The sequence below is a fragment of the Apodemus sylvaticus genome, chromosome 2, assembly GCF_947179515.1.
Source record: "Apodemus sylvaticus chromosome 2, mApoSyl1.1, whole genome shotgun sequence".
Lineage (NCBI taxonomy): Eukaryota > Metazoa > Chordata > Mammalia > Rodentia > Muridae > Apodemus > Apodemus sylvaticus.
In genome coordinates this window covers 100,964,818-100,982,809 of record NC_067473.1, presented here as the reverse complement: position 1 = coordinate 100,982,809, position 17,992 = coordinate 100,964,818, and the positions used below count along the sequence as shown (strand labels likewise).

At 48.4% G+C, this 17,992-nt stretch overlaps 1 protein-coding gene across 1 annotated transcript; it reads right to left on the bottom strand.

Moving 5' to 3' along the window:
• Positions 1 to 369: 369 nt before the first annotated feature.
• On the bottom strand, positions 370 to 17,400 carry Cd8b (CD8 subunit beta). Its single transcript, XM_052173886.1, has 6 exons — positions 17,249 to 17,400; positions 13,855 to 14,199; positions 10,357 to 10,446; positions 5,235 to 5,324; positions 3,670 to 3,706; positions 370 to 844 (listed from the first exon to the last, which is right to left on the bottom strand). Exons 1-6 carry the CDS (start codon positions 17,289 to 17,291, stop codon positions 832 to 834), a joined length of 618 nt encoding a protein of 205 aa, XP_052029846.1. The 5' UTR covers positions 17,292 to 17,400; the 3' UTR covers positions 370 to 831.
• Between the last annotated feature and the right edge of the window lie 592 nt (positions 17,401 to 17,992).

The following is a 17,992-nucleotide window of genomic DNA, read 5'->3' as shown; positions in this document are numbered from 1 at the left end:
AATGAACCCGCCCCTCCTTTATCCCCACCCTCACCCCCTGTGGTAACTGAACCCAGGACCTTGTGCATTTAGGCTGGAGTTCTACATTCTCAACCCTTGTCACTCCTCAACTGAAGTCAATACTTTTGCTGTAGAGGAGCTGTCCTTGGACGTCACTGGAACCACTTGTGTCTTTAACACAGGACTTTATTTTTATAGCCAAGACATTTTCATAAAAGGGGCAGAGAGTGAGAAAAGAAATATATAAGTCATGAGGGAGAAGAAGTGAAGCTTAAGAAATTTCCTACCAGGAGATGAAGTAGAAGTCTCTCCTGAGCCAACAGCTTCCCAACCCCCCCCCCCCCCCCCCCCCGGCAAGGCCTGAGAGAGTAAGATGGCCACCGAGAGCCCAGAAGCTGTTTGCAGGAAACCTTATTCATGAGGTGGCTTCTCTGTGTGAGGATGTGCAGTCTTCTCCAGGGCTGCCCCGCTAGCTCTCTCCCATGAGAGGCCAAAGAGCCAATAAGGCTGCTCTACCAAGCAAATGACAAAGATGGTGGCTGGAAGGCCGCCATCCAAGGCCCAGTCCAAGAAGGGTGCATGGTGGTGTCGTGGTGGGAGTTCTTGGTTCTTCAGCCCACTCTGTGAGTGAGCCTGAATTCTGGGGCCTTCTCTGTGAGACTCCAGGTAACATGCCTGACCATGCACAGAACTTGCAGCAGTTCAAAGCAGGCAGCTTGAGCAAGGGGGTGGCCTCTCCACTGCTGAACATGCTGTCTCTCCTTAGTCTATAACTTGCTTTTATTGAATTATAGTCCTTTCATTGAAGGGTATCAGTGTCGAGGGCGCTGATCATTTGTGAAACCTGGAAAGCAACAGCAAGTTGTAAGACTCTTCTTTTCAGGCCAATGACGCGTTAGCTGGATTTCTTATAGCAAAAGCAATGTCAGATGGAGGAAGAGGCAGCGTGCCTGGGCTGAGAGCTTTGCTAGGATGGTTTGTAAGGCCCACTTCTATCATTTAAAACTTTAACATTTAAAAAAACCAAATCAAACCAACAACAAAGAAAAACAAACTAAAACAAAATCACACACACACACACACACACACACACACACACACACACACAATATGGCTCAAAGCCACTGTCTTTGGGACCCATAGATTGTCTCTGATGATCTGGGCTCAATGCCCAGTACCAGTTTTTCTGCCCGGCCACAGTGCACATGTGCACACAAAATAAAGAAATGTTAAAAAAAAAAAAAAAGCCGCTAAAACCTCCTAGCTTTGAGTGATATTGCTTCTTGAAGCACTTTCTAAGATGACCTGATTGTAAGTGCGTATAGGCGGCCGGAGGCGATGGGCCATTGATGGGAGAGTGATTTAGGACAGAGGGTTGGCAATATCTGCTTCAAATTGCACTTTGAGTTTGCTAACAACTGATCTGTGAGGCCTGAGCTGATCTGAGGGACTATTGTGTCCAAACCTAGAAGGTTTTATTTTATTTTATTTTATTTTATTTTATTTTATTTTATTTTATTTTATTTTATTTTATTTTAGGTTTCAGAGCTATAAACCAATTGGGCATGCTAGAGTTAAAGATCTCAAGGCTAGCCTTCGAGATACTATCTTAAACTCTCTCTCTCTCTCTCTCTCTCTCTCTCTCTCTCTCTCTCTCTCAAGTAAAATAAATTTACAAACCTTTTTGTTCAAATTACTTCCTTTTTGGGTGTTTTAAAAACAGGGTCTCTTTACATAGCCCTGGATCTCCTCACTGTGAAGACCAGGCTGACTCACAGAGACCTGCCTGCCATCTGCCTGTGCCTCCCAAGTGCAGGATTAAAGGCATGCACTACCAAGCCTGACTAAATAATAATAACACTTGTATTTATTATTTGACTATGATCTTGAACTTCTGGTCTTCTTGCCTCACTTCTCAAGTGTAGACATTACAGATGTTTGCCACTATGTCTTATAAGTAAATGTAAAAACAGACCACAGGTGTGGGCAAGCAAGGAGGAGGGCTCAGGAGCCAGCCTTGTGCCATCCGCCTCCACACAAATACACGCTGTGCACTCGCTCTGTCTCCTGGTCCTTAGAACTCCTGGTTGCCAAATCTCAGGTCCCATCTTAGCTTCTTCAAATTTGGCATTGTCAGGACACTGGAGAACAGGCGAAACAATCAAAGGACATGGGACAAATCACTGGGACGGCCAGAGTTAGGCTGACGTCTACAAAAGCCTACAAAGAATAGCTTTTTGCACAGGACTCTCTGGAGGTCTCATCTTAGATGCTCTCAAGTTATCTTCATTGTTTGTGGCTTCTAATTCCCACCCACAAAGTAGAACTTGCTCACCATCCAAACTACAATTGCAATGTGCCCATAAAATACTGTAGGCACAGCTAGCGAGATGGCTCTGTGGGTGAAGATGTGTGCCACCAATTCAGATACAGACCTGGATTGGTCAGATCTAGACCTCCCTTGAGCACAAGGCTCTATTGCCCTCTTCTCTCTCTCTCTCTCTATCCCTCCTCCCCTCTCTCTCCCTCCCTCTCTCTCCTTCTCCCTCTTCCCTTCCCCCTCCCTCTCCCCTCCTCCTTTCCCTCTTCCCCATCTGTGTGTGTGTTTGTGCGTGTGCATGTGCGTGCGTGTGTGTGTGCGTGTGTGTGTGTATGTGTAGGGTCTGTATTCTCTAGATCAAATTGATACATATGGCAGGTAGATGAGAACTATCTATGCTGAAGAAAAAAATAAACCAACTCCAAGGGCTAGGGCTTGGGCTGGGGCTGGGGCTGGGCTGGGCTGGGGCTGGGGCTGGGGCTGGGGCAGGGACTGGGGCTGGGGCTGGGGCTGGGGCTCAGTTGGCAGAGCTCCTCCCTGTGTGCACCAAGCCTTGAATTTGATCTCAGCACTCATATGCCAGGCATGGTTATACGTGCATATAATCCCAGCATTCAGAAGGTAGAGGTAGGAGGGCCGGTAGTTAAATGTTAGTCTTTGAGAATAGTGAGTATTGAGACTAGAGTGACCCAGTCTTGAGACAGCAGCACTGAATCAAATCCGGGAACACTACCTGAGCCTGGGGATGAGATCTTAGACCTGCAGTCTGAACCACAGCCTCTGTCTTGCACAAGCCTTTTGCTAAGGGCCAACAGATACAGTGATCTTTTGGTCATGTATTTTTTAAATTTATGTAGCTGGTTAGTTATTTGAGAGATAGGATCTGTAGTGAGCCTGGCCTTGAACTTTTGATGCAATTGAGGATAATTGGGAACTTCCTTTTTCTTTAGTAAGAGTTTCTCTGTGTAGCCCTGGCTGTTCTGGAACTCACTCTGTAGACTGGGCTAGCCTTAAACTCACAGAAATTACCTGCTTCCTCTTCCCAAGTACTGGGTTTAAAGACAAGCTCGGAGTAAGCCATCATCTTGGTTTATGTGGTGCCAGGGACTGCTAGGCAAATGCTCTGCGAAGTCGTCCAAACCCTCAGTGCCCCCCTGACCTCCCCCTCCCCCCAGTCATCCAAACCCTCAGCCTCCCCCTGTGCTCCCCCCCAGTCATCCAAACCCTCAGCCTCCCCCTGTGCTCCCCCCCAGTCATCCAAACCCTCAGCCTCCCCCTGTGCTCCCCCCCAGTCATCCAAACCCTCAGCCCCTCCCCCCATTTGTGACTTTCTGGAGAACAGCACTTACTGTTTCATGAAGCGAATTCGGGCTCTCCTTCGCACACCTGGGAGAGCAGAGCAGAGACAAACAAGTCAGCACTGGATGGTGTATCGCTAACCTCAGAGCCGGAGAGGAAGGCGGCATGGTTAGCCAACACCTGCGGCTTCTTCTGGGGTGCTAGGGTGGTCCCCAGATTCCTCACATGTCACACTTTTGTTGTTTGCTTATATAGGTTTGAAGTGTTTAAAATTATTCAGTCATCCATCCCATAATTTTAACAGCCTTCATGAATGCTACTAGTTCCCACTCTACTATATCCACCTTACATGTGTGGAAACTGAGGCACGGAGCATGTGAATTGTCAAATAACTTGCCTGAAAGCCACGTAGCTTGTGCCCTGCTTTTAAATGCATTTTCTCTACTACCTTAAGTGAGTTTTCCCTGGGGACTGGGGGGCCTAGCGCAGCGGCAGGACAGCAGGCCTAGTTCACACACCAATAGCACAAAACAAAGGTCACTGCTTTTCTCAGCAGGTAGCAACAGAACCGAGAGAGCATCCGAAGTTGTGCAGACACACTCCTTCTAGGATGCAGGGAGGAAAGAGAAGTGTGCTGTGTTTGCTTCCTTATAATATTTGTATGTGTTTTAAAGAAGTTCTTAGGTGGCCCAGGCTAGCCTCAAACCTCAGATTCACTATGTAGCCAAGGCTGGCCTTGAACTCCCGATCCTTCTACCTTTATCTACCAAGTAGTGGGATTATAAACATGTGCATCAGGTTCAGCTAGACCACTGGGGTTCTTAGAACAGGGTATGCAGAGGATAACAGTGTACCAAGGTGTTTATGCTCTCAGTGCTGTTCTCTGGGGTGGGGGCCCACGGCTGTCAAAGGAATCTGTGACCTGGGAAAGTAAAGAACCACTGATCTGGTTGGTGTCCCTGATGTTTCCGGCTTCCCTTTAAAGATGTCCAGGGAGAAAAAGTGATGTGCTCATGGTGGCAGAGGTGACAGGTCTGGCTTCTCCTCTGCTTTCCTGTCCCTGTTATGAGGCCAGTGACTGCAGAGCTGGGTGACAGGGGAGCTAAGGGCAGCAGCCATGTGCATCTCCTGCAGTGTCACTGGGGAAGGGTGAGCTCTTCGGGGTACTGCCGTGAGCCCCCATGTACCTAGCATAGGGACCCAGAGGACATTATAGAGTAGTTTTAATGCCTTTCTGGTGTGTAGGGATGTTCTACTCCTGGGTGAGGCAGCTGAGATCCACGGAGGCCAAGATCAAAGTCATTCCAGGACAACAGTGGGCTACAGCGGACTCAAACCAAGTGTTCATCTGACTGCTGACACGGGTGCAATCTCGCTTTGGCCTCCTGGGTTGGGGGCAGGGCTGTGTGTCTCGGTGGTCGAGAGTACCCAGAATGCCCTGAGTTCAAGTCCCTGAACTCCCCAGGTATCTCAAAAACAGAAAGAGCCACTTTCAAGTCATAAGGTTTGTTGGGAGTAAGTTTGCTTCTGCTACCTTAGTGAACAAAATACTTCTAGGTACGCACTCCCGGGACCAAACTGGGGGCCCTTCAACGGCCCGTAGGCACCAACTCACAGTGAAAGTGGACAGCCACGCCGAGGGACACCAGCAGAACCAGGGTGCAGGCCACCAGCAGGCTGAGGGTAAGGAGGCTACATGTCAGGCCTGAAAAAGACACACACATTCAACATAGATTCAGATGCAGCAAGGAGCAGGCCCTCCTCCCCGAGAGTGTCACTGGCTGGCTAGTTTGTTTTTTGACACCCAGTCTTCCAGTCTTTGTAACCCTGGCTGGCCTGGGTCTCTGAGAGCTGTGTGACTCCCAGGAGGTGGCCCTCTTCCCCGCCCTCCTGGTAGAATTTTAAGCAGATTTCCTTCTGGCTCACTTTAAAATTCACTTTAAATATCACTGAAGTAATTTTATGTAGAAAAATGCCATGTTATATTTGTATTTTTAAAATGCTAATAAGACTTGGGTGCAGCCGGGTGGTGGTGGTGCACACCTGCAATCCCAGCACTTGGGAGACAGAGGCAGGCAGATTTCTGAGTTTGAGGCCAGCCTGGTCTACAGAGTGAATTCCAGGACAGCCAGGGCTACACAGAGAAACCCTTCTCAAAAAAAAAAAAAAAAAAAAGACTTGGGTGCTATTTCAAAGGGAGTAGATACCCATCATGCATAGTAATAAGTTTTACTATTCATTTAAAAAACAAAACCTTTTATTTGAATTTCACACACACACACACACACACACACACACACACCAAACCAGACAGCTCTATTTTCATTGTATTGTACACGGGGTTAGATGCTCACAGACCAACACTGATAATTTGACATCCTTCCCCTCTGCATGTCAAAATCCCAGTTTTCAGTGTTTACATACGTGTGTGTGAATGTGCACATGGTATGTGCACACACATGTGTGGGTATGGCGACCAGAGGAGCATGGCAGATGTCCTACTCAGTCACTTTCTACCTTTTCTTCCTGAGACAGCATCTCTCACTAAACCCGGCACCAGATGGGTGGCCAGTAAATCCCAGAGTCTCTGCCCCACCCCCAAAAGTCGGGGTTACAGTCGTGTGCCCAGATTTTCTTGTGGGCACCCAGGATTTGAACTCAGGGCCGAGTGCTTTCATAGCAAGCGCCCTAATGTGAAAAGTCATGTCTCCAGCCTCTGCCTCTGGTTTTTTGATTTTAAAGATAAGGTTTCCTGTCTCCCAGGCTGGTCTCTAATTCACTGTGGCCAAAGATGACCTTGAACTTCTGATCCTCCGCCTCTCAAATGCTGGGGTTACACTTGTGGGCCACTATGGCCATGTATGCAGGGTTAGGGGTTGAACCAGGGCTTCGGGCGTGCTAGGCAAGCACTCTACCGACCGAGTGGCCTCCTCTGCCTCTTGGCTTTCTTTTTTTCAGTACAGCAGACTGTACTGTATCCATTTCTGCAGACACATTCCTCCTGCTCCCTTAGTCGGGCCAAAATCCCCGGGACTTTAGCCACCAGTGGGAACCTTAGCTGCTTCCTGTGTGTTACTTTTATAAACAGCTCCTCAGAGAACATTCTGGCGTGTTTCTGTATGAAGGTGCCTTCCTGAGGTAGAAGCTGAAAACGGGGACTACTAAACCACAGCTGTCCATTGGGTTGTAGCAGACTGCAGGGTGCCTCCCTTTACACTCACAGCCCACGGTTCACCTTCACCGTGCTGGCCCCGGTTAATGGCGCTTTAGTTTCTGTCAGCCCTGTGTGCCTTCATGGGAGAGAGAGGGAGGCGACTGACTTTACCTCAGTCCCGGCTCTGGGTGGGTTTCAGCCTTTGCTTTCATAAGCCACTTATGTGACTGTTCTTCTGTTCACGCATCTGATTTTTGCAAGCTATTTAAGCTGCAGGGCTTGTGTTCTTAATGTCCTAGATCTTTCTCCAATACTCGCTGGCCTCAGGTCAGCCCCATAGTTGATCTCCCTACAAGACTGAGGTGCAGAGTCAAGCCTCCTGGGAGAAAGGACGGAGGCTAGGCTCCAGGTTTAGAAGTCTAGAAAGCTTTCCGCATATAAGGGAGGGAGGATGGGAGGGATGGAGGGAGGGAGGGAGGGATGGAGGGATGGATGGATGGATGGAGGGAGGGAGGGAGCGAATTTGGGCTAGGTGTGGACTTGGGGATGAAGGCAAGGCCTTGTTTTACGGTTCCCTCGCACATCACAGCTCTGAGAACCTAAGGCCTGGGCTGGGGATACGGCTCAGCTGGCTGAGGGCTGGTGGAGTGGAGATTGAGGAGGCGCTTTGCAGAGCTCTGCAAAATGGCCACAGCTCACCCAGCTGGTGAGCTCCAATGAGGGAAGCTGATGTCATGCAAGCTCTATGTCCAAGTTTTCAAGGTGGTGGAGCTAGCAGCAGCGTGGAAGGGTCCTCTCCAGAGGAGGGCAGGGTAAGCAAGGCGCCTTTGGAGTAAAATGGTAGCCAGAGATATGCTGTAGTGGTTGGAGGAGAATGGTTATTTATTCTGACTGATTGCTGCCTCTCTCTATATAGAAGTGTCTCCTCTCTCTCTCTCTCTCTCTCTCTCTCTCTCTCTCTCTCTCTCTCTCTCTCTCTCTGTGTGTGTGTGTGTGTGTGTCTGTCGGTCTGTCTGTCTCTGTCTGCATCTCTCTGTCTCTCTTTGTCTCTTTCTGTCTCTGTGTGTCTCTCTCCCTCTCTCTTCTTCCCTCCCTCTCAATCTTTCTTTCCTCCTCTCCTCTCTTCCCAGTTATGTATGCATAAATACATGCAGGTATGTGTGTTCTTTTTAAAATTTACTTATACACAGGATCTCATTCTGCAGTTCAATGAGGCCTAGCACTTACTATGTAGTCCAGGCTAGCCTCGGACTTATACCGATACCCCTGCCTCAGCCTCTTGAGTGCTGAGATCACATACAAAAACCACCATGCCTGCCTTATCTATTTTTGAGATAGTATTTCACTATGTTGTACAGACAACTCTCAAACTTATGAGTGCAGGTGATCCCCCTGCCTCAGCCTTCTGAAAAGCCAGGCCAACAGGGGCTGTATTTTGTGGGGTTTGCTTTTATTTTTGTTGTCCAACTCCTGGTTCTTTAAAAAAAAATGTTTTCAGGGCATAATATGTTATAAAATGAAGTCACTCTGTCTTCTTCATTTTCAGTAATACTTTGCTTTTCTACTTGTGGCTTTGGGCTTTCTGTTTTGGTTAGTGTTTTGATTTGTTTGAGATGGGGTCTCATATGGCCCAGGCTGGCTTCAAACTTGCATTGTGGCTGAGGAGAACCTTGAACTTCTGATCTTGTGTCACCCTTCCAGGTGCTGGGATTACACGCATAAGGCACCAAACCTGGCGGGTTCCGATTTTCCGTCCCTAGTGATCTCAGGAGGCAGTGCCCCTCAGTCTCCAGGGCCCTACAGGGAGCACCTCTGCTGGGGCTTTGTATATGGTGCAGTAAAGCAAGTCACTCTGCACCCAGCAGTCCTGGGATGGTATTGTGGTTTGTTCTCTGGGTCGCAGCAGATGGAACTTTCTGTTTGTTACCAGTAACTCTGGGGGGTTATTTTTCCAGAAATACATTTAAGCTTTAAAGGAAGTACACATGCGCCTAACTCCAGCTGAGATGCCTGTGTTCACTCTCTAGCTGGGATCCCACCCTTTGTGCTAAGTCCTCTGTTAGAAATTGGAAAAGAGTGACGGGCTGGTCCTTTTGCTTGTTGATGGCTTGATTGGGGCATGATTTGTAAACCTGAAACCCCGGCTGTTTAAAGTACATAACTGAATAGGCTGTACACGCCTATAATTCCAGAACCCAAGAGCCTAAGACAGAAAGATTGTGAATTTGAGATCAGTCTGTGTTAAACAACTCCAGCAAGCCTGAATCTACATGGAAAACCATGTCTCCATGAAAACTTAAAGCGCACATTCAGAGAGCTTTAGAGTCTTCTTAGAGGTATGAAACCATCACACCTCTAACTCTGGGACATCTCGAGAGTCCCAGAAAAACCAAAAGTCTGTACTGGTTAAGACTTCTGTGTTATTTCCTGATGCCCTCCCTTTAGACAGCCATCCATCTATTTTTGTCTCTGAGATCTTAATAACCATGGACATTTCACATCTATGGGGCCACACAATACATGGTCTTCATTGTCATCAAGACAAGACTCACTCTGAAGCCCTGGCTAGCCTGGAACGTGCTTCATAGACCAGGCTGGCCTTGAACTCACAGAGATCTGCCTACCTCTCTGCCTCCGAGTGCCAGGATTAAAGATGTGGGCCACCCTACCTGTCTAAATGTGTTTTGCTAGTTTTTGTAACTGACCCTTCACTGTGGATTTTTTCAAGATTCATCCTAACTTAAACATGTATTATATCAGTATTTTTTTTGAGGGGGGCATTTGAGACAGGATCTTACATAGCCCAGGCTAGCTTCAGATGTGATATACAATCGAGGGTAACTTTGAGTTCCTGATCCTCTTGCTTCTACCTATGAGTGCTGGTATTACAGATGCGGGCCACCACGTCTGGGCTCTTTCTTTTTTTTTACAATCAGGGCTTCTCTGCGTAGCCCAGGCTGACCTCGAACTCGTGGTCTTGCTTCTGCTTGTTGAGTGTTCCAAGTGTAGGCCTGGGATCCCACACCCGGCCAGTGCTCAACTCTTTTTAAAACCCTACATTTACTGATTGATTGAGTGCACGGTATGGGCATTTTAGTGCCACGGCACACATATGGGAGTCAGACGACAATCTTCAGGGGTCAGTTTTCTCCCTCTACCATGTGGGTCCCAGGGACTGAACACAGCCAGGCTTGGCAGCAAGCGTAGCTACGAGCTGTGGATTGCGACTCCAGAACTTCATTCCACACGCGCCCTGGTAGCACCTGTGTCCTGTCCTGTTGAGGGACATCTGGGTTGTGAGCACTTGTCTGTGGGCAGGGTTTCGCTACATGTGTTTTCCTTCAGGTCTTACTCTGTAATGATTTGTGAGTGAGGCCCCGAGAGACTGAGTTGCTGTCATACACGGGGTACCTTTTGTTGACACCAGTTCGGAGCTAGAGAGATAAGCTAGAGAGCCAAGACTTCGTAAGTGTCCGTACAAGGAAGGAAGGAAAGAATGAACGAACGAAAGAGAAGTGGGGAGGGAGGGAGGGAAAGTGGAAAGCTACCTTTTTTACTGTGAGTGTAGCAACGGAAAACTTACCCTTCTGGGTCTTTGGGTGGGGGAATGGACATTGCTTCTTCTTCATCTTCAGATTAGTCTTGGTCGGGGCAGTTGTAGGAAGGACATCAACTATAGAAAGAAGCAAGACCCATATCTTAGTCAGGTAAGCAGCAGGACTTCCAGGCCACTGTGCGTCTCTCTTCCAGGCATCAGTGCCCTCATGAGTGTTGCCTTGGCTGCACAGGATTGCAGGTCACAGAGCACAGAAATTTATGTCTGGTTTCTCAGTTCTCAGATGAAGGAGACCTATGGGTGGGGATTAGCCGGTACCTGAGCAGAGCCCTGTGTCCATCATCAACTGTGTAGCTCGGCTAACTCGCCTGTTCCTCAACTTCCCATCTGCTGTAAAGAAGATGACTTCTGCCAGGCAGTGGTGGCACCAGCCTTTAATTTAAGCACTTGGGAGGCAGAGACAGGTGGATTTCTGAGTTCGAGGCCAGCCTGGTCTATAGAGTGAGTTCTAGGACAGCCAGGGCTACACAGAGAAAACCTGTCTCAAAAAAACGAAGAAGAAGAAGAAGAAGGAGAAGGAGAAGGAGAAGGAGAAGGAGAAGGAGAAGGAGAAGGAGAAGGAGAAGGAGAAGGAGAAGGAGAAGGAGAAGGAGAAGGAGAAGGAGAAGGAGAAGGAGAAGGAGAAGGAGAAGGAGAAGGAGAAGGAGAAGGAGAAGGAGAAGGAGAAGGAGAAGGAGAAGGAGAAGGAGAAGGAGAAGAAGAAGAAGAAGAAGAAGAAGAAGAAGAAGAAGAAGAAGAAGAAGAAGAAGAAGAAGAAGAAGAAGAAGAAGAAGGGAAGAAAGAAAGAAAGAAGAGAAGAGAAGAGAAGAGAAGAGAAAGAAAAAAGAAAAAAAGAACAAAGAAAAAAGCTGGCTTCTACTTTGTTGTGAATCAGGAGAGCAGTGAGCCTAGTGAAGTATACTCTAGGCATGACTATGATTAGCAGAAGACCCTAGGATGCTGACCTTATTCTAGCCCAGTGTGGCACACATCTTTAATCCCAACACTCAGGAGACAGAGGCTGGAGGATCTCTGTGAGTCTGAGGAGGCTCACATGGTCTACATGAGTTCCAGGACAGCCAGGGCTATAGAGAAAGACCCTGTCTCCAAACAAAACAAAACAAAACAAAACAAAACAAAACAAAACAAAAAAACAAAAACAAAAACAAAACAAAACAAAACAAAAAAACCAAGGCGGAAGGACACCATGGTCCTCTGGCGTGACCAATCTCAGCCTCCTCTGCAGCCCCTAGGCCATGGAGCAAGCCCGTGGAAAGGCCTCCTACATGAACAACGGCGGTTGAGAGAGATGGATAAGTGGCCCTTCTCCTTTTCCTAGATGGCTCCTCCTTGCCTCAATTTTGATCCAGTGTCTCTCACTGAGGGGTGGGAGAGAGGAAGGAGAGGACAGTGGGACGGACTCGCTGAGCAGAGAGACCATGTGGTTCTGAGGTGTGGAATACGGGACCATTTACCCACTCCATTTTGTTGGCCGAGTGCCGAGGAAACAGGTCTCCTGCATACTACTTTCAGCAAAGAAGTAGGAGAGGGGCTAGGAAAACCCAAAGGCTAAATACCACACCACACTTTGAGAGAACATTAACCACATTTGGTCACTGCAAATTTTTTGTCCATTATCGTCAAAGAGCTGTTGTAAAATGACAGGCAATAGAAGTGCCAAGGTCTAAAAGTCTGGGCCTGCGGGCAGTTAAGTCTTTAAATGCTCCTAGCCCCTAAACTAAGTCTATTTGCCTCATCTTAACACTCAAAAATGCAGGGCACTCTCAGCCACTCAGTGGTGAGCCTGGGAAGAAGATAGCACAACAGCCTGGTCTGATGGGAGGGTGGGGACAAGACAGGTCGCTCCCTGATCTGTGAGTTTGAGATCTCTCTCCCTCTGCTTTTTTTTTTTTTTTTTTTTTTTTTGAGAAGGACAAGTCTTTGGAATCCACAATGTGCTTGAGGGCCTGAACAAGGTCTGTTTCCCCAATACTCTGTGAACTACTAAGGTTTGTCCTCTAAAACACCTTCAACCAGGCAAGTAGGCTCAGGGTCTGGGGATCTGTCACTGGGGAGATTGTATCCAAGAAGGAACTTCGGGAAAACACTTCTATTCCTGGGCTGTGGGACAAGACATGGAAACATGGAAGCCAGGATAGGTAGAGATGGAAAATCACCATCTTCCTCTCTCAGACCCTGAAGCATTAGGAAGGTACAGAGCTCATAGAAACAAAAGCAAAACCAAACCAAACCAACCAACACCCCCCCCCCCCCAAACAAAGTCCACGTTTCAAAGTGGGCTTCTTCCCATCCTTACTTTACCTAGCCCCCACCCCATCCCCATGAGACCAGAGACTAGAGAGGCCATGGAGACCTCACTCTGTTTCTGGTGTCACTGTTGTGTTTTTATAACTCTGGCACTATCCCCAGCTGTCTCTGTCCCCCCCTTAGGCCAAGGGGCCTAACTTCTGGGGGTACCTGGGGGTGCTCATGACTTTCAGTCCCCAGGTGAATGTGAAGCAAGACAATAAGAGTCCGTGTCCTGGCTTGAGCTGAAGAAAGAACGATAGCCAACCACTGGCCTGAGAGAATCTACGATGATCCCTTTCCACCCCAAGAGAGGACTCTTCACTGTCCAGTATGGCTAGTCTGAACCCAGACATGCTGGATGCATAAAATACGTATCAAGTGCCATGTATGGAAAAATAGGTCACCTGTTGGAATGCTAGCACTATTTTGATGAGTTGGGTTCAATACAATGCATGTATTTCTTCTTGATTAGATGCCTCTTAGAAAATGGAAAATGGTGTCTAAGGTTTGCAATGTACTTCTGCATTTGATCACTTATTTCATGACACTGAAAGCTCCCTAGAAGTAGAGGTGAGCCAGCAGTTGCCTTGTACAGATATGGAAACTGAGGCTTTGGGATGGGAAGTACATGTGATGGGTTGGTAGGCAGACTAGACCCAGGGTCCAGTTTCTTGATGCCCCAAGGGTGGAATTGAGCCATTGAACCCCACAAAGAATGCTGAGGACAACTGCTTTTCTACTCTTCTACTTTTCTGGGCATGTGCCCAGACAGTGAGAGTCTGTATGTACTCAGTGCTGCCTTTGTCTCCATCAGAATCATAAGAATCCACCTTTAACTGGCCTACCTGTTTTCTTCTCATCTGATTACCATCCAAAGTAGAAGAACAATATACCACCTTCTGGGTGGATGGGAGGATTTAGCCACCCAGCTGTATGTGACCCTCAAAGGTGTTTGGCCTGGGGAACTCTCAGTGTATCTTTTCAGTTAGTCTCGCAGTGGTATGATTAGTCATGACTGCAGAGTGAGGCTCACTGAGAGTGCGGCAGCTTCTGTGCCCTGTGTGTGAGTGTGTGTGAGTATGTGTGTGTCACATGTATGAACACATGTATGTATGTATGTATGTTTGTGTACATGTGTATGTGTGTACTCATTCACAGCCTTGAGAACATTCTTACCCACAGTCAGCCTCGTGCCGGTCCCAAAGACTACCTTGGGGCTCCCAACTATCGCACAGAAATAGAAGTCACTGTCCTCTGGTTTCACATCCATGATTATGAGAGAATCTGAAGACACTGTTATTTTCTCCTTCACCTCTCCACCATATGTAATTCCTTTGGAAGAACTCCAGGAGACCAGGAACTCAAAGCGTTTGTCCTCGGTGGGGTCCTGGTGCTCTCTCAGCCAGTAGATGGTTGTTGCTGATGTAGAGCTTTTAATCTTACAGGACATTTGTGCTGTACTGTTGGTTTGAATCAGCAGGGAGTCAGGGTTCTGAATGAGGGCAGAGCTGCTCCACAGAGCTACAAGAAACCAGAAGAAATAAACTGGGCTGTTGCTATACACATGCAATCTTAGCACTCTGTGGGTGGAAGGACAGGACCAGAACCTCAAGTTTGGTTGCCTATGAGTTCAAGGCCAGCCTGGCCTACATGAGAACTTATTTTAAAAAAAAAAAGATAAAAAAGAAAAAAAGAGGTGGGACTGGAGAGATGGCTCAGTGGTTAAGAGAACTGGCTGCTCTTCCAGAGGTCCTGAGTCCAATTCTCAGCAACCACATGGTGGCTCACAACCATCTATGATATGATCACCTGCCCTCTTCTGTCATGTAGGTATACAAGCAGACAGAGCACATAAAATAAATATTTAAAAAGTTAGAAAACAATCTTAAGAAAGGAGGGAAGGAAGGAGGAAGGGAGAGGGAGAGAGGGAAGGAAGGAAGGAGGGAGAGTGGGAGGGTAGAGAGAAGAGGGTTTGTGAGGTAGCTCAGCAGGTCAAGGTATTTAGTACCAAGGCTGACCCCTGAGTTCAATCCCTAGCACAGTGGCAGGGCCTCAGAATCACAGTGAGTTTGTGTCATAGGCAGATAGGAAGAATCTGCCTGGTCAAAGAGTCAGGGTAGCACTCAGTGTCTCTTGAATTCAGAATTCACAAACATTGACTGCAAGGCACGCAGCTGTCTGAGTGTGCCTTTACCGTGGCTTTTGGTTAACAACACACTTTGATGTGTGGCCCTTGGCATAAGCTATCTTAGGGAAGTCTCAGACTGGCTCCAAGATTTTTATCCCCCTGACACTGATAAGAAAACACTGGCATGAAGCTCACCTCATTTGGAATCTCACTGAATTCAAATCCAAAGAGCCAAAGTCAAAAGTCAAAGCTAGTTGCCCACCTCACCTAGCTGTGAGTCTGTGTAGAAAGGCCTTCAGGGGCTCTAAGCAGCTGAAAAGGTCCTAGGGCAAGCTGGGAGAGGAATTTGGAGTCATAGGCACAGTGTGGTTTATACAATCTGAGGTTTCTGGACCGAGGGAAAGCAGCTGACCCTGGGAGGCGGCTACCCAGTCCTGCCCTCTCACGCCTCAGGGCAGGGCAGTTATTACAGAGGTGAGCTTGGAAGTCCATTTTGCCTTAGATGGGAAGACGAGGTAAGAAGGAGTTGTAGACGTGGCCATGCACATAGCCTTTGCCCTGTAGCAGCTGTGGGACCTCAGAAGTCACCGAGTGCGTGGTCGCCTGTGAAAGAAGGGCAGCTTGGCTTGCCACTACTGTCCTGCTTGCTTGTTGATGGTTGGAAAGAAAAGAAAGGAAGGCAGACATGCTGGTGCACACTTAGAATCCTAACACTTGAGAAGCTAAGTCAAGGAGGATTTCTTTGAATTTGGAGCCAGCCTGGGCTACATAGTGAATTTCAGGGGAGAAAAAGAGAAGTGAAGTCATATGTGAACAGTAGGTACCCATGTGAGCATTCACACAGGTAAATTCTGTCTGAAAGTCTAAAGGACTCAGGAGATGTTCAAGACACCAAGAGAAGTCTCAAGGAGGATCATCAAAGACCACGAGGGTGTCAACAAATCCATCTGATCTAGAAAGCCTTTTCTGGCTTGCAATAGAGGGCCACCCTGCAGATCATGGCCAAGATATAACACCAAGGGTAGACATGGCTAAGCAGAGGCTAGAGGATGTGTGAACCCAGAAGAACCAGCTACTCGGTATTAAAGGCTCGGATCCCTGCCTATAATTGTGGCTCGGGCCTTCCGACGCCATCACGGCCTTCCCTGGGACTGATGGGATGAACTAATCCTGAATCCACCCTCAGACCACTCTGAGCCTCTAACCTGAATAGAGAGAGTGACCACTCCCCTGTGGCCGAGGTGATGCTCCATCTCCCTTCCCCGAGCTTCAGGCTACCATGTCTGTGTCATCGCAGCCATTTTGATTGCTATGGGTTACTGGCATCTTTGGGGAAGTTAATATGAAGTGACGGTGTCTGCCATATGTCCTGCAGTGTGTCAGGCTCAGTGTGTGCGTTGTCTGATTTAATCCTCACTAAATCCTATGGGATTTACACGTGAGCAGACAGAGCTCAGGGGAAAGCTGTGCCCCAGGTCCCACAGTCTGTGTGAAGCGGCCTAGCACTTGAACTGGGGCCAACGGACTTGGGTGAATGAACTCCGAGCCTCCAAACCGAGGAGACCTATACACAGAGTGGGGCCACAAATACACAGGATCCTTCCCAAAAAGCCCAGAGGACATGCACAGCCAGGCTTCAGGTCACACACAAGTCTCATTCGATCTGCTTGGTAGTCCAGGATCCCAATTTTCAGGGATACCTGGTATTTCTAGAATGATCAGAGGTAGATTTAGTGGCCTGAAATAACCTTGTTTCATTTCCAGTTTTGACCAGTTGCGCTAACCTGCTCAGAGGCAGGGACTGGCCTCCCCTGTCTCCCTCAGTAGTATAATCAGTTTGGGGCTTTAACGGGTACCAGACCAGTGGATATTGGAAGAGTCTTCCTCTAAAAAGCAAAGTCTCTGGGTTGATCACAATGACAATCTTTAGGCCACACCTCTGTGCCAGTTCCAACATGTCTTCTGCAGAGCCGCTTCTTGGGGCGGGGGGTGGGGGGTGGGGGAAGGGTGCATGCTGCAGTGGACACTGGAGAGCCAGGGCGGTCATCAGGAGAAACCTCCCATAGTTGTCCAAGTTACCAGAAGCACTTCCCCAGAAGTAATAAAAGTAGGCCTATAGGGCCTCTGGGAACTTCATGAGGCACATTGCTGTGGCACCCTGAACAACATTTCCCCTTCAGCTTTAGGTTTCTCTTCCCTTTTCTTTCGTCTGTTTTTCCTTCCTTCCCTTTTCAGTTCAGGCTGTGGGACAGAGGTGACTTCTGCCCTAGGCGTCTCAGACATCTCTGGGTAATGAAGAGGAATCTCCTTTCCTTGTTCAGGGTCTCTGCCTACAGGCTGCCCCTGTTCCCACAGCCCTGTCTATTCCTCCTGTTGCTGAGACGCCCGGCCTAAGTTCCCTGTTCTAGTGCAGATTTGGGCTAGCACCATTCTGGGTCTTACCTGCCAGCTTCATACTGAAGACCAGCCAGAGCCATGGCTGCATCTTGGCGCTTTGGGGGACACCTGCTCCCCTCAGGGCTCCGTCAACCGAAAGACGAGTTAGAAGCTAGCTTGGGCAGACGGGTGGGGCACCATGAATGTAAGTGAGCTAAGAGGGCGGGTTCACCAGAGGAGGGGCGGAGTTGTGGTGGGTGTGTGTGTGTGTGTGTGTGTCTGTCTTCATCCCCATCCTTTACAGCATCAAAAGCCTGACTTTTCAAAGAGCCCACCAGGACTCTGTTTTCTGGTGAGAGGAAGTGATAGATCTTAGTCTCAGTCAGGCCAAGGAATTGCACCTGTGTGATGCCTCTTGCCCCTGGGAAGGGCTCAGGACAGAACCCTGATACCTTGGGACAACTGAGTCACAGAGGTCAGCATGCCCAGGTCTCACAGCTTTGTGAAGCTTGGCCCTAATTCATACTTTCCTTCACATTAGTTCTTCCTGAGCAGCTGGAGGGAGGAGGGGTTCATCTTGGTTTGAGGACGCAGTCCATTGTGGTGGGGAACATGTGGTGGCAGGAGATGGAGGCTTTACATGTGTGCGGCTCGGCAAGGAGAAAAGCAATGGAGAACCTCCTAGTTCAGAGTTCAGCTGGCCCCCGAGTGATGAAGAACCCTGAGAGGGAGGAAGGAAAGTTAACGAACACAGAGAGAAAGGAGGGAGAGAAGCAAGCTGGGGTGCTTTGGAGGGGCCCAGACCTTGTC